Source organism: Syngnathus scovelli, chromosome 8, assembly GCF_024217435.2.
Source record: "Syngnathus scovelli strain Florida chromosome 8, RoL_Ssco_1.2, whole genome shotgun sequence".
Classification (NCBI taxonomy): Eukaryota; Metazoa; Chordata; class Actinopteri; order Syngnathiformes; family Syngnathidae; genus Syngnathus; species Syngnathus scovelli.
Genome location: NC_090854.1, coordinates 10,350,796 through 10,372,499, shown reverse-complemented (window position 1 = coordinate 10,372,499; position 21,704 = coordinate 10,350,796). Strand labels below are relative to the sequence as shown.

At 39.6% G+C, this 21,704-nt stretch overlaps 5 protein-coding genes across 9 annotated transcripts; 2 read left to right on the top strand and 3 right to left on the bottom strand.

Annotated features, from left to right (window-relative positions):
- Positions 1 to 85: 85 nt before the first annotated feature.
- Positions 86 to 2,274, top strand: rabl3 (RAB, member of RAS oncogene family-like 3). The gene is made up of 8 exons (XM_049728150.1): positions 86 to 200; positions 486 to 577; positions 665 to 794; positions 884 to 998; positions 1,109 to 1,259; positions 1,411 to 1,482; positions 1,885 to 1,923; positions 2,066 to 2,274. Exons 1-8 carry the CDS (start codon positions 155 to 157, stop codon positions 2,120 to 2,122), a joined length of 702 nt encoding a protein of 233 aa, XP_049584107.1. The 5' UTR covers positions 86 to 154; the 3' UTR covers positions 2,123 to 2,274.
- A 157-nt stretch (positions 2,275 to 2,431) lies between these two features.
- LOC125973683 (granzyme B-like) lies at positions 2,432 to 6,752 on the bottom strand. 4 transcript variants are annotated; one of them, XM_049728134.2, is made up of 5 exons: positions 6,609 to 6,752; positions 6,389 to 6,536; positions 5,986 to 6,130; positions 2,961 to 3,230; positions 2,432 to 2,874 (listed from the first exon to the last, which is right to left on the bottom strand). In XM_049728134.2, exons 1-5 carry the CDS (start codon positions 6,700 to 6,702, stop codon positions 2,710 to 2,712), a joined length of 822 nt encoding a protein of 273 aa, XP_049584091.1. In that variant the 5' UTR covers positions 6,703 to 6,752; the 3' UTR covers positions 2,432 to 2,709. The 4 variants fall into 4 exon arrangements, with proteins under 4 accessions (XP_049584091.1, XP_049584100.1, XP_049584099.1 ...); XM_049728143.2 differs by lacking the exons at positions 5,986 to 6,130; positions 6,389 to 6,536 and adding exons at positions 3,422 to 3,560; positions 3,818 to 3,962 and having other exon boundaries at positions 6,609 to 6,705; XM_049728142.2 differs by lacking the exons at positions 5,986 to 6,130; positions 6,389 to 6,536; positions 6,609 to 6,752 and adding exons at positions 3,422 to 3,560; positions 3,818 to 3,962; positions 4,056 to 4,832.
- Positions 4,979 to 9,797, bottom strand: LOC137839493 (granzyme B-like). 2 transcript variants are annotated; one of them, XM_049728140.2, is made up of 5 exons: positions 9,571 to 9,797; positions 9,330 to 9,477; positions 8,932 to 9,073; positions 8,476 to 8,745; positions 4,979 to 5,459 (listed from the first exon to the last, which is right to left on the bottom strand). In XM_049728140.2, the coding sequence occupies exons 1-5, from the start codon at positions 9,662 to 9,664 to the stop codon at positions 5,295 to 5,297; spliced, it is 819 nt and encodes a 272-aa protein (XP_049584097.1). In that variant the 5' UTR covers positions 9,665 to 9,797; the 3' UTR covers positions 4,979 to 5,294. The 2 variants fall into 2 exon arrangements, with proteins under 2 accessions (XP_049584097.1, XP_049584096.1); XM_049728139.2 differs by lacking the exon at positions 4,979 to 5,459 and adding an exon at positions 7,911 to 8,389.
- Positions 9,798 to 10,374: 577 nt separating this feature from the next.
- LOC125973676 (UDP-glucuronosyltransferase) lies at positions 10,375 to 13,162 on the bottom strand. Its single transcript, XM_049728125.2, has 5 exons — positions 12,154 to 13,162; positions 11,282 to 11,413; positions 11,110 to 11,197; positions 10,792 to 11,011; positions 10,375 to 10,679 (listed from the first exon to the last, which is right to left on the bottom strand). The coding sequence occupies exons 1-5, from the start codon at positions 13,012 to 13,014 to the stop codon at positions 10,397 to 10,399; spliced, it is 1,584 nt and encodes a 527-aa protein (XP_049584082.1). The 5' UTR covers positions 13,015 to 13,162; the 3' UTR covers positions 10,375 to 10,396.
- A 6,691-nt stretch (positions 13,163 to 19,853) lies between these two features.
- serp2 (stress-associated endoplasmic reticulum protein family member 2) lies at positions 19,854 to 21,638 on the top strand. Its single transcript, XM_049728159.2, has 3 exons — positions 19,854 to 20,533; positions 21,045 to 21,117; positions 21,187 to 21,638. The coding sequence occupies exons 1-3, from the start codon at positions 20,450 to 20,452 to the stop codon at positions 21,225 to 21,227; spliced, it is 198 nt and encodes a 65-aa protein (XP_049584116.1). The 5' UTR covers positions 19,854 to 20,449; the 3' UTR covers positions 21,228 to 21,638.
- The last annotated feature ends 66 nt before the right edge of the window (positions 21,639 to 21,704 follow it).

Sequence of the window (21,704 nt, the reverse complement as noted above, 5' to 3'; positions counted from 1 at the left end):
AAATTCCAATTGGCCGATGCGAGCATTTTTAACCAATAGTAAGACATACTGTTGCGATGTGGTTAAACAATGACCAATGGAATTGAGGTATATCAAAAGTGGGCGGGACATGCAATGTTTTCTTCCGGGACGGTCCTGTCAGCTGTGACACATCATGGCTTCTCTTGACAGAGTAAAGGTGTTAGTTTTAGGCGATTCCGGTAAGTACGTACTTTTAAAATGGCGTTGTCTTCAAGGCAATATATTTATACATCTCATAATGCCTTGCTCCAAAGTACACTGTGCCGCAGTAGCATTCCAAACCTCGAAAGTGCAGACACATATTTGATTATTATCATGTTGTGGTTAAGATGAATGTATTATTACCATGAATAGTGATACAACCTACAACTTGGCTCAATATTTTTGTCATTATTCATCAAAAAGGAGTTATTGTATTCCATTCGATTACCCAGTGTTGTATATTCTGCTGTTTCTGTTCATAGGTGTAGGAAAATCCTCCTTAGTACATCTTTTGTGTCAGAACCAGGTTTTAGGAAATCCGTCATGGACTGTTGGATGCTCGGTAGATGTACGGGTAAGCAACCTGTTTTTGTAACCATCTTAAATGTCCCTTTACCTTTTAAACCATTCAATAAAATACGATCTGAATTTTACAATACAGGTCCAGGACTATAAAGAGGGAACTCCGGAAGAGAAGACATACTACATTGAACTATGGGATGTTGGGGGCTCGGTCGGCAGTGCCAGTAGTATCAAAAGCACCAGAGCGGTCTTTTACAATTCAGTCAACGGTAGAGTTGTGTCCATGCCTCTGCAATAATTGTAGAACACACAAACGGTGACTTGTTCTTGTTAGTTTCGCCTCTTTTTACCATTTCAGGAATTATTTTGGTGCACGACCTGACGAATAGGAAATCCTCTCAGAATCTTTATCGCTGGTCACTGGAAGCTTTAAACAAAGATTCATCTCCAACGGGGGTCATTGTCTCGAATGGGTATGATATGTTTTTTCCATCAGTGATTCCTAACAAACAAACCAATTAAAATTGAGAAATACTAGTTTACGTAGTATCAACCTTCGTGATGGTGTCTTTTTTTCTTGCAGTGACTATGACCGTGAGCAGTTTGCGGAGAACCCGGTGCCATTGCTGCTCATCGGCACCAAGTTTGACCAGATTCCCGAGAGCAAACGCGGTGAGGTTCTCACAAGGACGGCCTTCTTGTCTGAAGACTTCAATGCGGAAGAGATTAATCTTGTAAGTCTACCTTTTTCATTACTAAAATTGCTTTTAGAGCTGCAATAGCTTGCTATTGAGACTACATACTGATGACTCAACAGCTATAGTGACCCCTAGTGGTTGTGCAGGATCCCCATCTGTGTGTTTGAAGTGATATTCATTTCTCCAGGACTGCACCAATTTGAGATACTTGGCTGCAGGCACGTCCAATGCGGTGAAGCTTAGCAGATTCTTTGACAAGGTGAGATGGACTGAGATATATGCAGCAGTTTTTGACATGGATTACAACCCATCTATTATTCAATTTCCGTTTCCATTAGTCATCAAAACTAGAGCGGTATTCCTAATATAAAGTATTTTGATTTAAATCATAACATTTCCATTGATTTTGATTATGCCTTAAATAATCACATAATTTCCATGCGTTTGAGCTAGCCTGCAACTCTGAGGACAAGTTTTTAAAAATGTATGTACTGAAATAATGGATGGCAAATTATGTCCAGACAATCCTGATTGAATTCCAGATTTGAATTTTGATTTGAACTTTTGTAAGGGCATTCCTTCTCCACAAGAGGGTGCAAATTCCCCGTATGTGCAAATGTGTACAAGGCAACCGTTACACATTGTGGTTTTCTTTCAACAGGTGATTGAGAAAAGATACTTCACAAGAGATCCAAGTCAGGTGGGTTTTTTTTTTTTTTAAGTCTTTATTTCTGTTTGTATTTTTTAAAAGTCATTTTGTAAACCTCTATCATCCAAATATATTTAGCTTTTTAAAAATATACTCATAAAGTCTTGAAAAATAAAAGCATGTGTGTCTGCAGATGACGGGCTTCACGGACCGAAAGCGCTTCAACTTCAAGAGTTTGCACTACGACTGACCACATAGTCTGCAGTCTGATTTTCACAACCACCGACTTCTGTGCAACAATCCCTCCCACCACACTTTCACTTTCCAGTAACCACATGTACTTTACATACTTTTACTGTAACCAATCATCTCTTAAATAAAATCCTGTGTAAACCAATCAAATGTGCCCTGTTTTGTTTTAGTAATAGCTGCCTCATGCTAAAATCATTAAAAATTTATCTTTCTGAAAAAGTGTGCTCAAACTATATTGACAAACTCAAAGCCCATACTACCTATATACAATTATGTTGAGGTCGATTCATTTAAAAGGGATGCAGAATTGTCTTTAAAATGCATATTTATTTCAATGATTTAAAATCATGCCAGATTGAAAAGTAAGAATAACAGATGACAAATATAAGTAAATCACAATCAAGACATGCCCTGTTATCTTTTTGCAGGATTGACGACTATAGATTATACAAATAAACAAGTTATGGATGATCTTTGACCTGCTGGGCATCTTTTCTAAGAACTAAGAGCAATGTCGACATGCCATCTAGTAACCATATAACAAGTAACAATATTTGACTGAACAAGTCAAATATTGCAGCGGGCTCATGCTGCAGTTTTCCCCTGCATCACTTTCTCAATCCAATCAAGGAAGGAGCGTACTTTGGTAAAGACATGCGGATACCTGGGATTACTGCAGTTGGATGGGTCAGCGTAGGATACTATTCCTTCAAACTTTTTCTTGCAGATTAGGGGTCCTCCAGAATCCCCCTAGGAAAGAGATTCGAAAGATTATCATGGAGGTGTTATGCGATGCATGCGCCTGTGCAGTCGTTAAGGAGAGATGTCGGCATTACCCAACAAAAGCCGCCCTTCTCATCATGCTTGGTGCAGATCATGACTCCCGTCTGAAAGTAGTCCTGCCAAATATGTTTGCACTCAAAGTCGAATTGTATCTTCTCGGTGGCCTCCTTCAGTACATTTGATAGTCCCATTTTACGTCCGCTTACAGTTTGGCCCCAGCCAGCAACAGTACATGTCGTATTGGCCGGCAAATTCTTCTTCTTCTTCTTCTTGGGCAGTTCTAATACCTTGATGTACGTGTTCAGTTGGGCATTTTGTTGCAACTGTAAGAGGAGATGGAATGGTTATCAGGGAGTGGCACAATCTCAGAACTTTGTCAGATTCGAGCTATTTTTTTAGCTCATTCAGCCCAATTTCTTTGCATTTAAATGCTTTAATTCAATTTAAATACATTTTCAGTTTAAACAAAAGGAATATTACTTTCGTTTCTTATTTTGCTTTGTTTTGTCCTCACCTTAAGCAGCATAATGTCATTGCTGTACTGATTAGTGTAATTTGGATGAGGATGGAATTTGGCCACCTTGATCCGTTGTTGGCTTTTCTCACGCTGGCTTATATTGTGTGCTCCGAGTATGACGGTCATTTTCTCAAATCTGTCAAACAAAACAGCAAACAAATGCGAAAGAACACAACATGAAAAATTCAATGCGTTTTCTTTTTGTGTTCTCATTTCAGTATGATTACTGCATAGCCCAGCTTGCACCCACAAGAGAAAAAAAACACGAGTAAATGTGTTGAGGGACACCAAAAGCAAACCCAATCATTAAGTAAATGGAATGATGGCACCGTGAGCACAAAAATGCCGAATTGGAGACATTTTAGATGAACTGGTACCAGAATGCAAACTCACTGGCAATGGGCCGCAGTCAGAACAAAGTCTTTACGGATGAGTACCCCACCACAACGGTGAGATCCGTCGACCTGCAGCGATGCCATGTAAGCTTTCGAATGAGCCTTGGACTCCTTTCCGCCCACGATACTGCTGCCTGTTGCCTCTGATGTGAAAAAAAGATTCAATTATTTTTCTTATATTTGTACTTCCTAAAAATGAACTTCATGACCACGTACAGAAACGAATTGAATCTTACCTGTAAAGCAGAAGAAGAGCTGGAGAACAAATACGGCGTAGTAAGCATACATCGCGATTGACGTGCAGGTAGAACACCGATTGACTAAACTCATTTCGACCCCCCTTAGTCATCAAGCCTCCCCCTCTAGACAGGAAATTAATCGGAGGTGTTGCTAGAGGGTGAGGTGACACCTTTTTTTCCCCCTCATCACTACTGCACAACTAAGACTTAACTTATGGTCCACAAATTGTTTCAAATATTGAAATCACCACATTTTCATTATGCTATGAATCCTGATTGAACTCCAGATTTGAATTTTGATTTGAACTTTTGGAAGGGCATTCCTTCTCCACAAGAGGGTGCAAATTCAATCAGCAACCGTTACGCATTGTGTTTTTTTTTTTTTTTTTTTTCAATAGGTGATTGAGGAAAGATACTTCACAAGAGATCCAAGTCTGGTGGGTTGTTATTTTAAGTCTTAATTTCTGTTTGTATTTTTTTAAAAGTCATTTTGTAAACCTCTGTCATCTAAATATATTTAGCTTTTTTTAAAATGTACTCATCAAATCTTGAAAAATAAAAGCATGCGTGACCGCAGATGACGGGCTTCACCGACCGAAAGCGCTTCAACTTCAAGACTTTGCACTACGACTGACCATGTGATCTGAGGTGTGATTTTCACAACCACTGACTTTCCATGCAATGCTCTCACAATCCCTCTCACCACATTTTCACTTTCCTGTAACTACACGTACTTTACAAACTTTTACTGTAACCAATCATTTTTAATTAAAATCTTGTGTAAATCAATCAAATGTGCCCTGTTTTGTGGTAGAAATAGCTGCCTCATGCTAAAATCATTAAAAATGTATCTTTTTGAAAAAGTGTGCTCAAACTATACTGACAAACTCAAAGTCGATTCATTTAAAAGGAATGCGGAATTTTCTTTAAAATGCATATTTATTTGAATGATTCAAAATCATGCCAGATTGAAAAATCCAAATTTCAACAAGTGTAAGAACGTTACAAATCATATAGGCAAAGCGCGATCAAGACATGCCCTGTTATCTTTTTGCAAGATTGACTATAGATTATACTACAAACTATAGATTATACAAAAAAAAAACAAGCGATTGATGCTCTCTGACCTGCTGGGCATCTTTTCTAAGAACTAAGTGCTGTTATGTCAACATGCCATCTAGTAACCATATAACAAGTAACAATATTTGACTGAACAAGTCAAATATTGCAGCGGGCTCATGCTGCAGTTTTCCCCTGCATCACTTTCTGAATCCAAGGAAGGAAGAAGCGTACTTTGGTAAAGACTTGTGGATACTTGGGATTACTGCAGTTTTTCCTGCGAGCGTAGGATACTATTCCTTCAAGATTTTCCTTGCAGATTAGGGGTCCTCCAGAATCCCCCTAGGAAAGAGATTCGAAAGATTATCATGGAGGTGTTATGCGATGCATGCGCCTGTGCGGTCGTTTAGGAGAGACATCCATTCTGCCATTCTGACCATGCTTGGTGCAGATCATGCCTTCCGGCTGAAACCTGCGCTTCCAAATATTTTTGCACGTAGAGTTGGATTCTATATTCTCGGTGGCCTCCTTCAGTACATTTGATACGAGTCCCATTTTAGGTCCGCTTACAGTTTGGCCCCAGCCAGCAACAGTACATTTCGTTTGGGCCGGCAAATTCTCATTATCCTTGGGCAGGTCTAATATTTCCACATACCTGTTCAGATGGGCTTTACGTTTCAACTGTAAGAGGACATAGAATGGTAATCATTGTTTGGCACAATCTCAGAACTTTGTCAGATTCGAGCTATTTTTTTTAGCTCATTCAGCCCAATTTCTTTGCATTTAAATGCTTTAATGCGATTTAAATACATTTTCAGTTTAAACAAAAGGAATATTACTTTCGTTTCTTGTTTTGTTTTGTCCTCACCTTAAGCAGCATAATGTCATTGCTGTAATTTGGGGGATAAGTGTAATTTGGATGAGGATGGAATTCGGCCACCTTGATCCGTTGGGTTTTCTCACTGCGCCTTCTTATATTGTGTGCTCCGAGTATGACGGTCATTTTCTTAAATCTGTCAAACAAAACAGCAAACAAATGCGAAAGAACATAACATGAAAAATACAATGCGTTTTTTTTTTTGTGTTCTCATTTCAGTATGATTACTGCATAGCTCAGCTTGCACCCACAAGACAAAAAAAACACGAGTAAATGTGTTGAGGGACACCAAAATCAAACCCAATCATTAAGTAAATGGAATGATGGCACCGTGAGCACAAAAATGCCGAGTTGGAGACATTTTAGATGAACTGGTACCACAATGCAAACTCACTGGCAATGGGCCGCAGTCAGAACAAAGTCTTTACGGATGAGTACCCCACCACATTCGTGAGATCCGTTGGCGTGCTGCAGCGATACCATGTAAGCTTTCGAATGAGGCTCGGACTCCTTTCCGCCCACGATGCTGCTGCCTGTTGCCTCTGATGTGAAAAAAAGATTCAGTTATTTTTCTTATGTTTGTACTTCCTAAAAATGAACTAATTGAATCTTACCTGTAAAGCAGAAGAAGAGCTGGAGAACAAATACGGCGTGGTAAGCATACATCGCGATTGACGTGCAGGTAGAACACTGACTGACCAAACTCATTTCGACCCCCTTTAGTCATCAAGCCTCCCCCTCTAGACAGGAAATTAATCGGAGGTGTTGCTTTTTTTCGCCCTCATCACTACTGCACAACTAAGACTTAACTTATGGTCCACAAATTGTTTCAAATATTGAAATCACTACATTTTCATTATGCTAATGTTACTGTATTTCATTTGTAATATATTTTTATCCAAATGGTTTGAATAACATACTGCCCACACAAATGCTTTTATTTTTTTAATAGCATGTGACAATTTAATATAAACTCTCATTTGGGCGGTGGACACCTTGAACCAGTCACCAGCCAATCGCAGGGCACATATAGACAAGGAAACCCACAGAGGCACGGGGAGAACACGCAAACTCCACACAGGAAGGCCGGAGCCGGAATCGAACCTTGAACTGTGAGGTGGACATGTTAATCAATGCTTCACCGTGCTCTAGACAAATCCATGTCAAATAAATATTTTTTAAAATAATTTATACACAGCTTTTGATTTAAATTTAATATTGCTGCTTTTTTATTTGCTATAAGTATAAAAGTTGGAGTTCTTCATTGGCACCAACAAGAGTGTGACTCAATTAACTGGCTCGTTTTTATTTCAAACTTGGGGACAGTTTAGAAATCGACTCCATGACTGCTTCTTATGATCAGAATCTTCTACAGCTGACAATAGTAACAATTGAGTAAAAGAATAATATTCACAAACTTTACAATTATCTCAAGAGTTTTTACTCTGATTTCCTCTTCATTGTGCCTTTTGTGCAACACTTGCGGGTGCAGAACAAGCAGCATTTGAGAGTCACCCACAGTGCAACTACAACCACAAAGAGCAGGAAGCCAATAACGTCCAGGCTGTGGTATTGGAACCAGTTCAAATCGTGCGCCGCGACACGTAGATGTGAGGCTCCTTTATGTGTCATGACAAACTCGGTCCAGAAAACTTTCCGTGCAATGCTCTCACAATCCCTCTCACACAATCCCTCTCACCACATTTTCAGTTTCCTGTAACTACACGTACTTTACAGACTTTTACTGTAACCAATCATTTTTAATTAAAATCTTGTGTAAATCAATCAAATGTGCCCTGTTTTGTGGTAGAAATAGCTGCCTCATGCTAAAATCATTAAAAATGTATCTTTTTGAAAAAGTGTGCTCAAACTATACTGACAAACTCAAAGTCGATTCATTTAAAAGGAATGCAGAATTGTCTTTAAAATGCATATTTATTTGAATGATTTAAAATCATGCCAGATTGAAAAATCCAAATTTCAACAAGTGTAAGAAAGTGACAAATCATATAAGCAAAGCGTGATCAAGACATGCCCTGTTATCTTTTTGCAAGATTGACTATAGATTATACTACAAACTATAGATTATACAAAAAAAACAAGCGATTGATGCTCTCTGACCTGCTGGGCATCTTTTCTAAGAACTAAGAGCTGTTATGTCAACATGCCATCTAGTAACCATATAACAAGTAACAATATTTGACTGAACAAGTCAAATATTGCAGCGGGCTCATGCTGCAGTTTTCCCCTGCATCACTTTCTGAATCCAAGGAAGGAAGAAGCGTACTTTGGTAAAGACATGTGGATACTTGGGATCACTGCAGTCTATCCCGAGAGCGTAGGATACTATTCCTTCAAGATTTTCCTTGCAGATTAGGGGTCCTCCAGAATCCCCCTAGGAAAGAGATTCGAAAGATTATCATGGAGGTGTTATGCGATGCATGCGCCTGTGCGGTCGTTTAGGAGAGACATCGGCATTACCCAACAAAAGCTGCCATTCTGACCATGCTTGGTGCAGATCATGCGTTCCGTCTGAAACCTGCGCTTCCAAATATTTTTGCACTTAGAGTATTCTATCTTCTCGGTGGCCTCCTTCAGTACATCTGATACGAGTCCCATTTTAGGTCCGCTTACAGTTTGGCCCCAGCCAGCAACAGTACATTTCGTGTTGGCCGGCAAATTCTTCTTCTTCTTCTTCTTGGGCAGTTCTAATACCTTGATGTACGTGTTCAGTTGGGCATTTTGTTGCAACTGTAAGAGGACATAGAATGGTAATCATTGTTTGGCACAATCTCAGAACTTTGTCAGATTCGAGCTATTTTTTTAGCTCATTCAGCCCAATTTCTTTGCATTTCAATGCTTTAATGCGATTTAAATACATTTTCAGTTTAAACAAAAGGAATATTACTTTCGTTTCTTGTTTTGTTTTGTCCTCACCTTAAGCAGCATAATGTCATTGTGAAATGACTCATTATTGTAATTTGGATAAGGATGGAATTCGGCCACCTTGATCCGTTGTTGGCTTTTCTCACGCTGGCTTATATTGTGTGCTCCGAGTATGACGGTCATTTCCTTAAATCTGTCAAACAAAACAGCAAACAAATGCGAAAGAACATAACATGAAAAATACAATGCGTTTTCTTTTTGTGTTCTCATTTCAGTATGATTACTGCATAGCCCAGCTTGCACCCACAAGACAAAAAAACACGAGTAAATGTGTTGAGGGACACCAAAATCAAACCCAATCATTAAGTAAATGGAATGATGGCACCGTGAGCACAAAAATGCCGAGTTGGAGACATTTTAGATGAACTGGTACCAGAATGCAAACTCACTGGCAATGGGCCGCAGTCAGAACAAAGTCTTTACGGATGAGTATCCCACCACAACGGTGAGATCCGTTGGCGTGCTGCAGCGATGCCATGTAAGCTTTCGAATGAGGCTTGGACTCCTTTCCGCCCACGATGCTGCTGCCTGTTGCCTCTGATGTGAAAAAAAGATTCAATTATTTTTCTTATATTTGTACTTCCTAAAAATGAACTTCATCACCACGTACAGAAACTAATTGAATCTTACCTGTAAAGCAGAAGAAGAGCTGGAGAACAAATACGGCGTGGTAAGCATACATCGCGATTGACGTGCAGGTAGAACACTGACTGACCAAACTCATTTCGACCCCCTTTAGTCATCAAGCCTCCCCCTCTAGACAGGAAATTAATCGGAGGTGTTGGTTTTTTTCCCCCTCATCACTACTGCACAACTAAGACTTAACTTATGGTCCACAAATTGTTTCAAATATTGAAATCACTACATTTTCATTATGCTAATGTTACTGTATTTCATTTGTAATATATTTTTATCCAAATGGTTTGAATAACATACTGCCCACACAAATGCTTTTATTTTTTTAATAGCATGTGACAATTTAATATAAACTCTCATTTGGGCGGTGGACACCTTGAACCAGTTACCAGCCAATCACAGGGCACATATAGACAAGGAAACCCACACAGGCACAGGGAGAACACGCAAACTCCACACAGGAAGGCCGGAGCCGGAATCGAACCTTGAACTGTGAGGTGGACATGTTAACCAATGCTTCACCGTGCTCTAAACAAATCCATGTCAGATAAATATTTTTTTAAATAATTTATAGACAGCTTTTGATTTAAATTTAATATTGCTGCTTTTTTATTTGCTATAAGTATAAAAGTTGGAGTTCTTCATTGGCACCAACAAGAGTGTGACTCAATTAACTGGCTCGTTTTTATTTCAAACTTGGGGACAGTTTAGAAATCGACTCCATGACTGCTTCTTATGCTCAGAATCTTCTACAGCTGACAATAGTAACAATTGAGTAAAAGAATAATATTCACAAACTTTACAATTATCTCAAGAGTTTTTACTCTGATTTCCTCTTCATTGTGCTTTTTGTGCAACACTTGCGGGTGTAGAACAAGCAGCATTTGAGAGTCCCCCACAGTGCAACTACAACCACAAAGAGCAGGAAGCCGATAACGTCCAGGCTGTGGTATTGGAACCAGTTCAAATCGTGCGCCGCGACACGTAGATGTGAGGCTCCTTTATGTGTCATGACAAACTCGGTCCAGAAAACTGCCAGGTCCAAAGGCGGAACGGGGCGATCCATGTGTATCGCAGACAATTTCAGCATCTTCTCTTTATAACTGCACAGAGGCAATTTTGTATCAATTGAAAGTCAGCGAGTAATGCTAATTTTTGTCACACACAATAGCAATGGGGTTACTCCATCTTATCGTCCCACTTCAGTTGCCTCACCTTCTGTTGTTGATAATACGATCCAATGCTACCAGCACTTTCTCTGTCGTCACGTCGTACATTCTGAGCGACTCGGCAACGCCGCGCACCTCCATGCGTAAAACGTTGTCTCCCTGGTCCCCAAAAAGTGGAAACATGAGCATGGGAACGGCGTTGCAGATGGCTTCGTAGATACTATGGGAGCCTCCATGGGTGATGAATGCTTTTGCCTTGGGGTGGGCTATAAACAGCAAAGGAAATCAATCATGATTATCATATAAAAAAAAAAATAGGCTCTTTTAATAATCTGCATGTTTTTGACCATGAAACCAAACCTACCTAAAAGATCATTCTGAGGTAGCCATTTCATCAATTTGACATTTTTAGGCACATTCTTTAGTTCAGCTCCAGTGTATCTCCAAAAGACCTGAAACACACACACACATTCTGGTTCATTCATATACAATATGTGGTATAAAAATGTGATTTCTTGTGTGAGCGTTGCCGTTACCCTCTGTGGAATCTGCCGAAAGGCATCAAGGAATTGTTGCGCTTTCTCCTCCGGCATATTGGAAACCATGGAGCCCAGGGTAAAGACGATAAAGCCATGCTGCCCCGAGCCTTCCACAAACTCCTCCAAATCCTGCCAGAACCAAACAATGCATTATTGTTAGCACGTTAGACGTGCAACAAGTGTGTTTTGCAAACATCCTGCCGTATTTCCTCTTCAATATGAAGCAATTCAAACTATGCCACATCCAGTTCACAGATGCGTAGTTTTCACAGGGCCAGTTTCACACGTTGCAAAACAGCAGGAATTGTTTTTTTTTACAGCATTTTTATCTGATAAACACCCAAACAAGATTATAGAAGTAATCCCTTAATCCCTAATAATCCCCACTGTAGGTTTTCACATGGTGAGCTCTGATTTGATTAACTACTCAAACAGTCGTGATTGTTATGCTTGGGCTTGGGCACAGGTCAAAACACTGTTCCACAAATTAAGTTGCATGTATTTGATATTTCGTGACTGGAAATGAACATTTCATATTGTGTGCAGATTGCTACAGATGTTTTAATGAGTCCCCATTTGGCTTGAACGGGTTTTGCTTGGACCATAGGATGGGAAAAAAAAAAAAAAAAAAAGATGATGTGATCAGAATCCAGCACTCTGGCTTTGTGAGGGCATGTTTCAAATGTGATAGAGAACCAATTATTCTGATTCAAATCTGACTGAATGCTGAATGACTATATTCAGGCCGGTCACCGCTGAAGGTCTAACCCTGGTTTTATAAAGAGGAAGTATGTGCTCTAGCATGCAGAATATGCCTTGAGTGAATCCAGATGTGGCATATTGTTGTTTTTCGGAGCCGGAATACTCACTGCGGGAAGGGGGCGTTTCTTTTCACAGTTGATACCACCAATAAGAACCATGTTTGGCATCACAGGTCTGGGCCATTCTATAACAAAGTCAAATCTCAGCAGCCAAATAGCACCGTGGCCCAACAGAGTCTTGTAGGTCATGCCTTCCTCCACATACTCGCTGACCAGCTTGTCAAATTTTGCATACATAACACTACACAAATAGGACTCCACTAGAGCCATGATGTTGTTTTTTACCCTCTGCGGGAACGTCATGACATCCGTGTTGCCGGAGTAGAATTTAGGAACGTAAGACAAAGGAACAGGGCATTGGTTAGCCTTCATATCTATTTCGCAGGGAAGTCCACGTGAAAAGTAAACGGCCGGAATGCCGAGGATACGAGACAGGATGGAGCCGCACGGAAGGAAAGGGTCCGTCAACACCGCATCGAAGGCTTGATCCCTCAGCTGAGTCAGCAAAGGCTGCTGGCTGAGAAGACTTCGGCAGCCTTTTTCTTGGAATGACGTGAAGTTCACCAAAAGCTGCACGTTGAACAATAAATTGCTGAACGACGGCTCATTGTCAATGACATTGTCCTGTAGCTGCTTGAAGGAAGCATCCAGCTGAGTTTTGTTGTAGGGCACTTTGTAGACCTGAGTTGTGTAGCCCTCTGTGCCATTCATCAGCAAGCTGGTTTCCGGCACCAAAACCACCAGATCGTGTCCTCTTTGCGTCATCTCCTTGACCAAAATCTTCATGCTCAGCCAGTGACTCCCATCCACGGGAATAACCAGCACTTTCCCCCCTTCTGCGAGCCCCACAAAGGAGCAACAGAGCCCGGCCAGCAGCCCCAGTACGGAACACCACACCCTGACGCTCATCGCCTCCTCTCTCTTCAAGCAACAGTGACCAAAGGAAAAAAAAAAAAGAGTACAAAACGAAGTACAACTTTTTTTTCTCCAGTTGAGGTGTGTGCATGCGTGCGTGTGTGTGTGGATATCCTGTCCCGAGAGCTGCTTTATCAGGCATCTTTGGAGTATGATGTAATCAAAGCATGACAGGGCGGTGTAAGATTACAACAGTTAATCATTTGCTGTCATGCCTTCGATTATACTGTATCTATTTATGATTATTATTTTAACACAAATGTTTCTTGGCATCTTCTTGTTGACTCATTTACAATTGCATGGCAAATAAAATTGCACTTTTTTTTAAGTCTGCAGCTTGCAGGGAGTAAACAATGAATACAGTACAGGAAACATTTAAACAGGCTTATTTGTTATTTTTCTATAGTTTAATTATGTGGTTGTGCTTTTATTTGCCATACATTAATAAGCAGTTGGCAAATGATTTGCAAATCGTGAGGGCTTTGCTTGCAGCTTATACAACTGACTTGTGCAAAGTGGAGCAAAGTTTACTTTGAGCATGCCTTTACTCCCCCACCCCCAAACAAGTGGGCGTGGCGACCCTCTACGCTTTACCTCGCGCACTTTTCCCCACGCTCCATTGACATTTCTTTCTTTGTGACAAGCTTTATGCAATGCAACTTGAGAAACTGTTGATCTTCAATTCCTATTATAACACAAAATTTGGGATTATGAAGGAATCATTATACAAATAATATTAAGTGTGTTGTAATGATTGCCTGCGTGTTACGTTTCAAATTAAAGATGAATGTTAATTATTAAATGCATCTTTCAATGTGTGATTCGTTCTTTGACATTAACAATGAGTGAACCTCAGTAAGTGGCCCAAAAGTGCTGCATATTTCTATGGTTGAATATGTTGCAATTATTCTTTTTTTTGTTTTTTGAGATGTTAATTATTTTCAACCTTTACAAGACAAACAAATTACCAGTAATTATTTTCGCCATCCCTATAAGCACAAGTCAGGTTTGATTGACCTACCTGTGTATTTTGGTAATTACTATTAGTGAGGTGACGTCACAAAATGAATTATTGAAGGCCCAGGACACATGCCTGCTAGTAGTGTCAAGTATTAAGGTTGATGTTTTTTATTAATAGACTAAATGCAGATCTAGTAGATGAAATTAATTAATGGTAAGATATTATGAATGAGACTAATAAGAATGAGGATTTTTTTTTTCTCTAATAAAAGTCGGTTTACTCCAGCTGGAGTGCCCACGGCCCACCCTTTTCTAAAATGATGGCTACACCCCCGCGTCCTCGAATGACTTCCATGTGTTATCCTCAAACATATCTCAAGTTACAGGGTATTTGCATGTTATCACGAACACACGCTCTCTCTCTCTCACGCACACACACAGTGCACACACGCACCTACACAAAGGAGTGTGCGTGACTGCGTGTGTTCTTCCTGTCACTTTTAAACTCCGTTTGCACACACTACACGTGCACACTTGCACGCACATTTCCACAAGCATTGTTGAGTGGCGTGAGAAGCCTTACAGGAGGAAACAACTTGGATAACATCAGTCAAACAATGTCATTTGTGAAATTCCAAACATGTCGCTGCTCGTTTTCCCAACTATCATTATGAAAATAAGCAATTGCATTCACCATGGCTTTGTTGGTTATACATAAGTACTTAAGAAAAGCTTATTTTGTTGTCGTGGTGGCTTCTTAGGCATTCATAGGTATGCACGCTTACATTTTACAATGCCAAATAGATAAGAGGTGATTTGCCTGTTCTATATATGTGAGTCGTGTTAAGTTTATTTCATGCTGCTTGCGTTCCACCTTTGTGTCTATGCACGTTTGATCCTCACTGCACCAATTTCGTAAAGTTATAATGGAACCACTATGTCCGTCACTATGTAACAAGGATGAAAAGAGTTTGAGATTTTAGTCTTTGGCTCTCCCTGGTGTACAAGGAACTGAAACTGCATTTATGCTGTGAGTTATTGAAATTATGTTAGTTTTATCACGTCTTTCAGTTTGCTTGAGATAAGATTATTAAAAAAAAAAAAAACATCGTCTTGGTAGTAATAATAATAATAATATTGATAATAATGACAATCATCATCATCATCATAATAATAACAACATGGTGCCTGTGGATGCCATAGCTGAGATTTAAGAAATAACGTGTTAGTTATCTCCCGTAATAAATTACGACATACTTAGAGGTAATTTGGGTAACTCTATGAAGCCCTTCACATTAATCTGTAGCCAAGTGAGCTGTCGCTTATCTGCTCGTCACGTGATTCAATTCAGATATTGTGGCAAATTACCCCCACAATACTATACTATATTAATCGTAACTTGTATTGAATTTAGAAGCAACTCACACTAATGCCAGTTGAGTTTTTGTGCCTGGTTGTTTCTCAAAATGACCACACGAGAGCGCTGTTTACCATTGAAACTGAGACGCTGGCTAATTAATGGCAGTGAAACAACAACACTGCTTTCAAATCACGATTGACCTATTTTGGAGTCACGACATCAGAAACCTGTGAGGTGAACATAGTATTGTATAAATCTCCACGAGTACTTAAGAGTCTGCCAGCAAGTGCCAATAAAGGATAAAGAAATACAGAAAAAGGAATAAAGAAAGGATAAAGAAATAAAGCAGCTGCCCCACACTCCCTTTCCTTCTCACTCAAGATGTTAAATGAGGACACACTGTATTATGAACTGTAGATTATTGACCCAGTTACCTGCCAGCAGCCCAACTTCACCCACAGCATTCAATGTTTATATTTCCCAACATGGGTCCAGATGAATGATGTGCCAGTGGCACAAGATCAACAAATGTTTGACACAAGCCTTTAAAGGTTATGAAAGAAATGGAAGAATGACACGCCATCGTTTTTTATATGTAGGAAAATCTTGTACCTCAGACCATCATTCCCTATTTAAATGAATGGAAAAACCATTGATCTGTTCTAGCCTATCCCACAAAACAGCACCATGATCTATTTTCTAATACTAAACTACAATATTTTAGCGTAGGGGTTTAAAAACTCATTAGAACGCCCATATTTACTGTGCATACAGATCCATTTGTTTTGATGACAAAGATGAAAGCATTTGTCATGGAATAACATTTAAATCGTTTGTTTTCCATCTGGGTCAACAGTAAGTACGTTTACATACACACTATCTCTTGCCGGAGCCTCCAGCACAGCACTTCCGTTCGAAAATTACACCTCGCCCTCTATATTCGGTTCACGACTTTTGCCTTGTATTCGTAACAACAAAGAGCTATCCTCTGGGACAATTTGTACGACAACAAAAAAATAAAAATCACTTGGCTCCAGCTCACAGCAGAATAAGCAATAAAAAAATGGTCGGATGGTAAGCAATAAAAAATGGATGGATCACGAATCATATGTTTAAAAAAAAGATGAATATCATTACAATACATGGTTGCTATTACTGACATTTTTGCAAAAGCTTGAAAAGATCAAGACTTGTCATCTGGTTAATGTGTTTTCATTACCTGTTCCCACGACATGTCCCCATGCTTGTGGTATCACGTATCACTCCCACAAGACTCATACACAAAAAACCCACAAACACACGCAAGTCACAGTCATTTGAGACACTGGAATAGAGTGTGTTTGTGTGCCACTGTCGACAGTCTTCAGTCACGGTGAGTGAAAAACGAAATAATTCAACAATACACGCAACAAGGGCGGTGCCTCAAATGTCTCCTGCAGAACAACTATGCTGGAAAGCCACATTGTTTGGTAAACTGTACACTAAGGACCACATGGACCTGTGAGGTTGTTCTAAAAATAGCTTTTGACGTTTTCCTCCAACGTGTTGCATAATCTATCCAAAATTATTGTATATGTGACATCATTCTACACATTTGGTGAGGCGCTGCTTCCCTTAGTAGCAAACAAACTGCTTTTGTTGGTGGATAGCCTGATCGGGGCTGGGAAGTTTGCCAAGGCCTCAGTGGAGACCAAAAAATACCTTTCTTATATGTTCTGCACAGTTAAAGTCATTATAATTCCATGTTTATTTATGATGAAGTTATTATGTGTATAAACTGTGCGGAGGAGGACATAATGGAAAAAGGAGTCATAATAAGCTGGTATTTGTTTAGTACCACACCTAGATTCTACAGAACAACTTGCGATGCATTCTGTGGCTCACCTTTTGAATGTGTGTGTGTGTGTGGGTGTGTGGGTGTGGGTGCGTGGGTGCGCACCTTGTCCCCGTGTCCTGGAAATGAATTTTTATTTATTTATTTATGGAATGTGGCAAAAACTTCCACTCCACCTAAAAAGGACTATACTTCCCTGAAGAATATTTATGGTATTAGTGAAGCATCTATGTGGATTCTGTCAAGGTCACTTCTATTAGACATTTATTAACTGCTAGTTTTTAAACATATGCAAACACATGATGGGTGTTGAATCATGGAATCAAAAGGCACGCATAGCTGAAGAGGGTGGGGATGAGTGGCAAAAAATCTCTTCACCTCGTTCTGTCAACTAATGGAGGACACAAAGTTTTAATGGGTATGATGTTTCTTTAACCCTTTAAGCTAGTTGGGTAAACTGTTTAAATTGTGTAGATATATCTGTGTGTGTGCGTACTCTCCCTGAAGAAGTTTGTAATGGGTTGAAAGTGTTGTCAATCATTCCTCAAGTCGTCACACAATGAATGACTGACCTTAAGTTACTCGACGTCAAGGTTGGGTTGTCATCAAACACAAAGTTTGACTTGGTGACAATAAATCTACTACCTCATAACAAAGGTTTGAGCTATTTTTATGACCAAAAATAATTATGAATGTAAAATAGCAACAATTGCTATAAATAGCAAGAGCTTGTTTAAGAAACAACTTTTTACAGGTGTCCCTTTGAAGCTCAAAACAAGCCGCTCTGATATTTGAAACTCTCGTTTGCAGACAAAACTTCAAGTGAACCAGAGCGACATAAATCCGCCAGGCCTGGGTGCGTGCGTATGCGTGCTACTGTACAATCACACATGAAACTCTGCCCGGACGTGCAGTTAGTGCAGCGTGAAGGCCAAGTAGCAAAGGCGTCCGGCCATCACAGGAAAAGAAGCACACTTGTTTGGGCCGTAATGACTTTCAACCGGTCGAACCCAAGTATACGTTTTCGAACAGAGCTCATGTTGTTCAAGTCACGGCCTCGCATGCAGACATCAAATAAATCCTTTCGCCTTCCTCCCATCTTTCTTTACCTAAATTCATCTGTCGCGTTACAGGTTTATTTTGCAAGCTTTAACGACTGTTTACTCACCTCTTTAGGTACATGTTTTTTTTTTTACTCTCCAGCTAGCATTTGGGCCAGACGTAGGAAGGTTTTACAAGCTAGAATGTAGGTCAAGTATTCTTCAATATAAATACTGAACATAGTTTAAAGTAGGAGTGGTTAAAATATGAAGATGCATGTCTCGCACAAGCACGAAATGGCTTCTATTTGTCTCGTAAAAGTCAGCAACAGCCTCTGGTTCACACGTGCTACGTGCTAACATGTCTGCATGCCATTCTGCTGACATTTTGAAAAATTAGTACCCAGAAGAGTTATTCATGCTTGCCAATGGCAAAGACTCATACAATCATGGCAGTGTTTCAACTTGAATAACACAATATATAGATAAAAATTTAACAGTGTTTGAACAAGTGAATGGTTCAAACTTCATGCCTGGTCTGCATTTTTGACATCTAAAACGTAATTTTTCCTACATTCTGACCATACCAATATTCTTTCTGTGTTCACTAACACTTCACTCTATAAGAAAAAAAAACAATTAAATATATATATATATATATATATATATATATATATATATATATATATATATATATATATATATATATAGACTTAGATTTAGACTCAACTTTATTAATCCCTTGGGATTACTCCTTCAGGGAAATTCTGTGTCCAGTAGCAGTAAAATACAAAATACACAAGAAAAAGCACAAGAGATAAAGATATACAGAAGATGCAGAAATACACACAGTGCAAGAGTTAGCAATGAAATGTAAAAGAGGCAAAAAGATAAACTAGGCAAGAAAATTGAGGGAGGTAAAAACACTACACGGTAGTTGCCATAATATTGCACATTGTATATTGTATATATATATATATATATATATATATATATATATATATATATATATATATATATATATATATATATATATATATATTGTATATATATATATATATATAGCTTTTTTAGCATGCATGTGTGCACACAGATTTACAAAACTGTGAATCTTCAAAGGTAGATTAGTCTTAGATTGTAACAATTCATTTGATCAAAGTGGAACTATTTCTGAACTGCACAGTAGCAGGGCGGGTCATAGGGTCAACACTTGCTCAAACATTTTCACTCTATATGTGTCATCTTATTATGTACATGGACATGAAAGTTTTAATTCAAATGTTCAGCAGTCTGTGTGTCACAAACGTTCACTGTGACGCACTGAAATTGACTCCATTGTTTGACCGCGGAAGTAACATTCGTGCAGTCGCTAGGCAACTAGAGTGGCTCTCTCTGAGCAGCTTGCTAAACTGAGAATCTGTAGCTCCTTCAGAAACAATACGGAACTTAGTTGGAGTAGTAGTAGTTTGTTGGTATCAGTTCAGGAAATTGAAGAATATGTTTCATCTTAAGTGGGAAACGTATATCTCCACTATACAATACTAACGAATACGAAAATGGAACATCATTTATTATGTGATCATGTTTTTTTAAAATTATTGTTGTAACACTTCATTTGCAGAGATTGCCAGGGGAGGCACTCCCTTACTTGCCTCCCCTGACCACCTGTCCCTGCTTGGAGGGTTCCCTGCACTCCCTTTTGTTCTTTTTGCTAACTTCTAGCCCTGTGATCAACTTGCTGCTGCTTTGAAGGTTCCCATGAACTACCCAACATGATCTGTATATGGAAGAACACCATGAGAAACTAAATACTCTGGTCTGATTAGACAAAAGCTTGCATCATTTGGCGTGAATGTCAGGTGTCAGGTATGTAGGAAAGTTGCCGAAATTACTATGTGACTTCCGCAACACGTCAGTAATAAAATCTTACACTTAATAAAGGAGGAGGAGGGGTCCAGTCAAAATTTAAAACGCTATAAATAGTCACGCTGCATCTGTAAAAATAATGAATAAAATACGTACAACCCGTCGAGGAATCGTCATACAACACCACATTAAATTTCATTACACTTATTTTGAAAGCAAAATATTTACATTTCCGGTTGCATCCCTTCAAACGTTTGCTACAGCTGGAAGCTACTGTGATCGTTCTACATATTCCAATCACTTCATAAATTAAAGTAAAAAAAAAAAAAAGAAAGAAAAAAGGACTTACATTTATAGACGTTACGGAAAATGGTGGCCAAACAGAGGATCCGCATGGCGAACGAGAAGCACAGCAAGAACATCACGCAGAGAGGAAACGTGGCCAAGACGCTGGTGAGCCCATTTAACTGTCAGCATGATCATGACATTAGCCCGAGTAGGTGATGTATGGCCGCAAGAGGCAATACTTATATTTTCTGCTCACCAGGCACATAGGAAGTCGTCTTCTTATTCGTGCAGTGTTGCAAATCATGATTTAAGGAATTAAATAAATATGTACTCCTCATCTCTTCCTAACACTGCCTTGGATGCAGGCTGAAGGAAAAAAGGATGCTAACACTTAGAAGAGACTGGATAGTAATCAGCCGCTGAACATTTTATTTTGAAGAGTTCCCACTTCCAGAGGGGATCGATCAACATTTCAGTCAAACCCTTTGAACACCTGATTTCAACACCAAAGAGAGGACACTGTCTGGCAATGGGGTGTGTGATGCATCAAAGCAAATCTTAAAGGCTGAATTAGAACAAAGCTGATTTTGAGGAAATTGCACATTTGCAAGTGTAAAAATAAGTGAAACACTATTGTAGCAGTGTGTCTCTGTGCATGTGTGTGCGTTTCCCATAGCGACCACAGGAGGATAAGTATCCAGTGGGCCCCTGGCTACTTGCCCTTTTTGTATTCGTTGTGTGTGGATCAGGTATGTACCGCATCGTATCAGAAATAAACTGTCCATATAGTGAGGTTTCACACAGGAACACTCTCTCAGCCATATTTCAGATCATCCAGAGTATCCGTATGGGAATGTGATCCAGAGACAGTACCTTGAGCACACCTCTGATACCACCCACGCCCCTCCAAAAGGACCAAGGGACCGGCAACAGGCTTCAGAGAGAGAGCAAAATTGCCTCCCAGCCCGTCCATTGACTAGCATCGCCTCCGCCTTGTTCTCATTTGCAGTGTTGCAATCTGTGGTGCTGACAGCTTTTCTATGGACAGTCTCAAACCACGCCGGCTGTGTCTTGTTAATCACTTGGCTCATATCTGTGTGAACGTGCGCACATCCAAGTGTGCACGAGTACAAATGTGAGAGACTGTTTATGCACATGAACGTGATTCCTGCTGACGATGTGCCATACTTGCCTGTTGCAGCATTCATCTGTCTTGTGTGAGAAGACGCTTTTTATTCTAATAAATGTTGAGCATTTAGCAAAGGCTTCATTTTGTAGCCTCCCTTGCTGTGTCACAGCCATTGGACTGACTTTCCTCCCCAATCACGAAGTAACC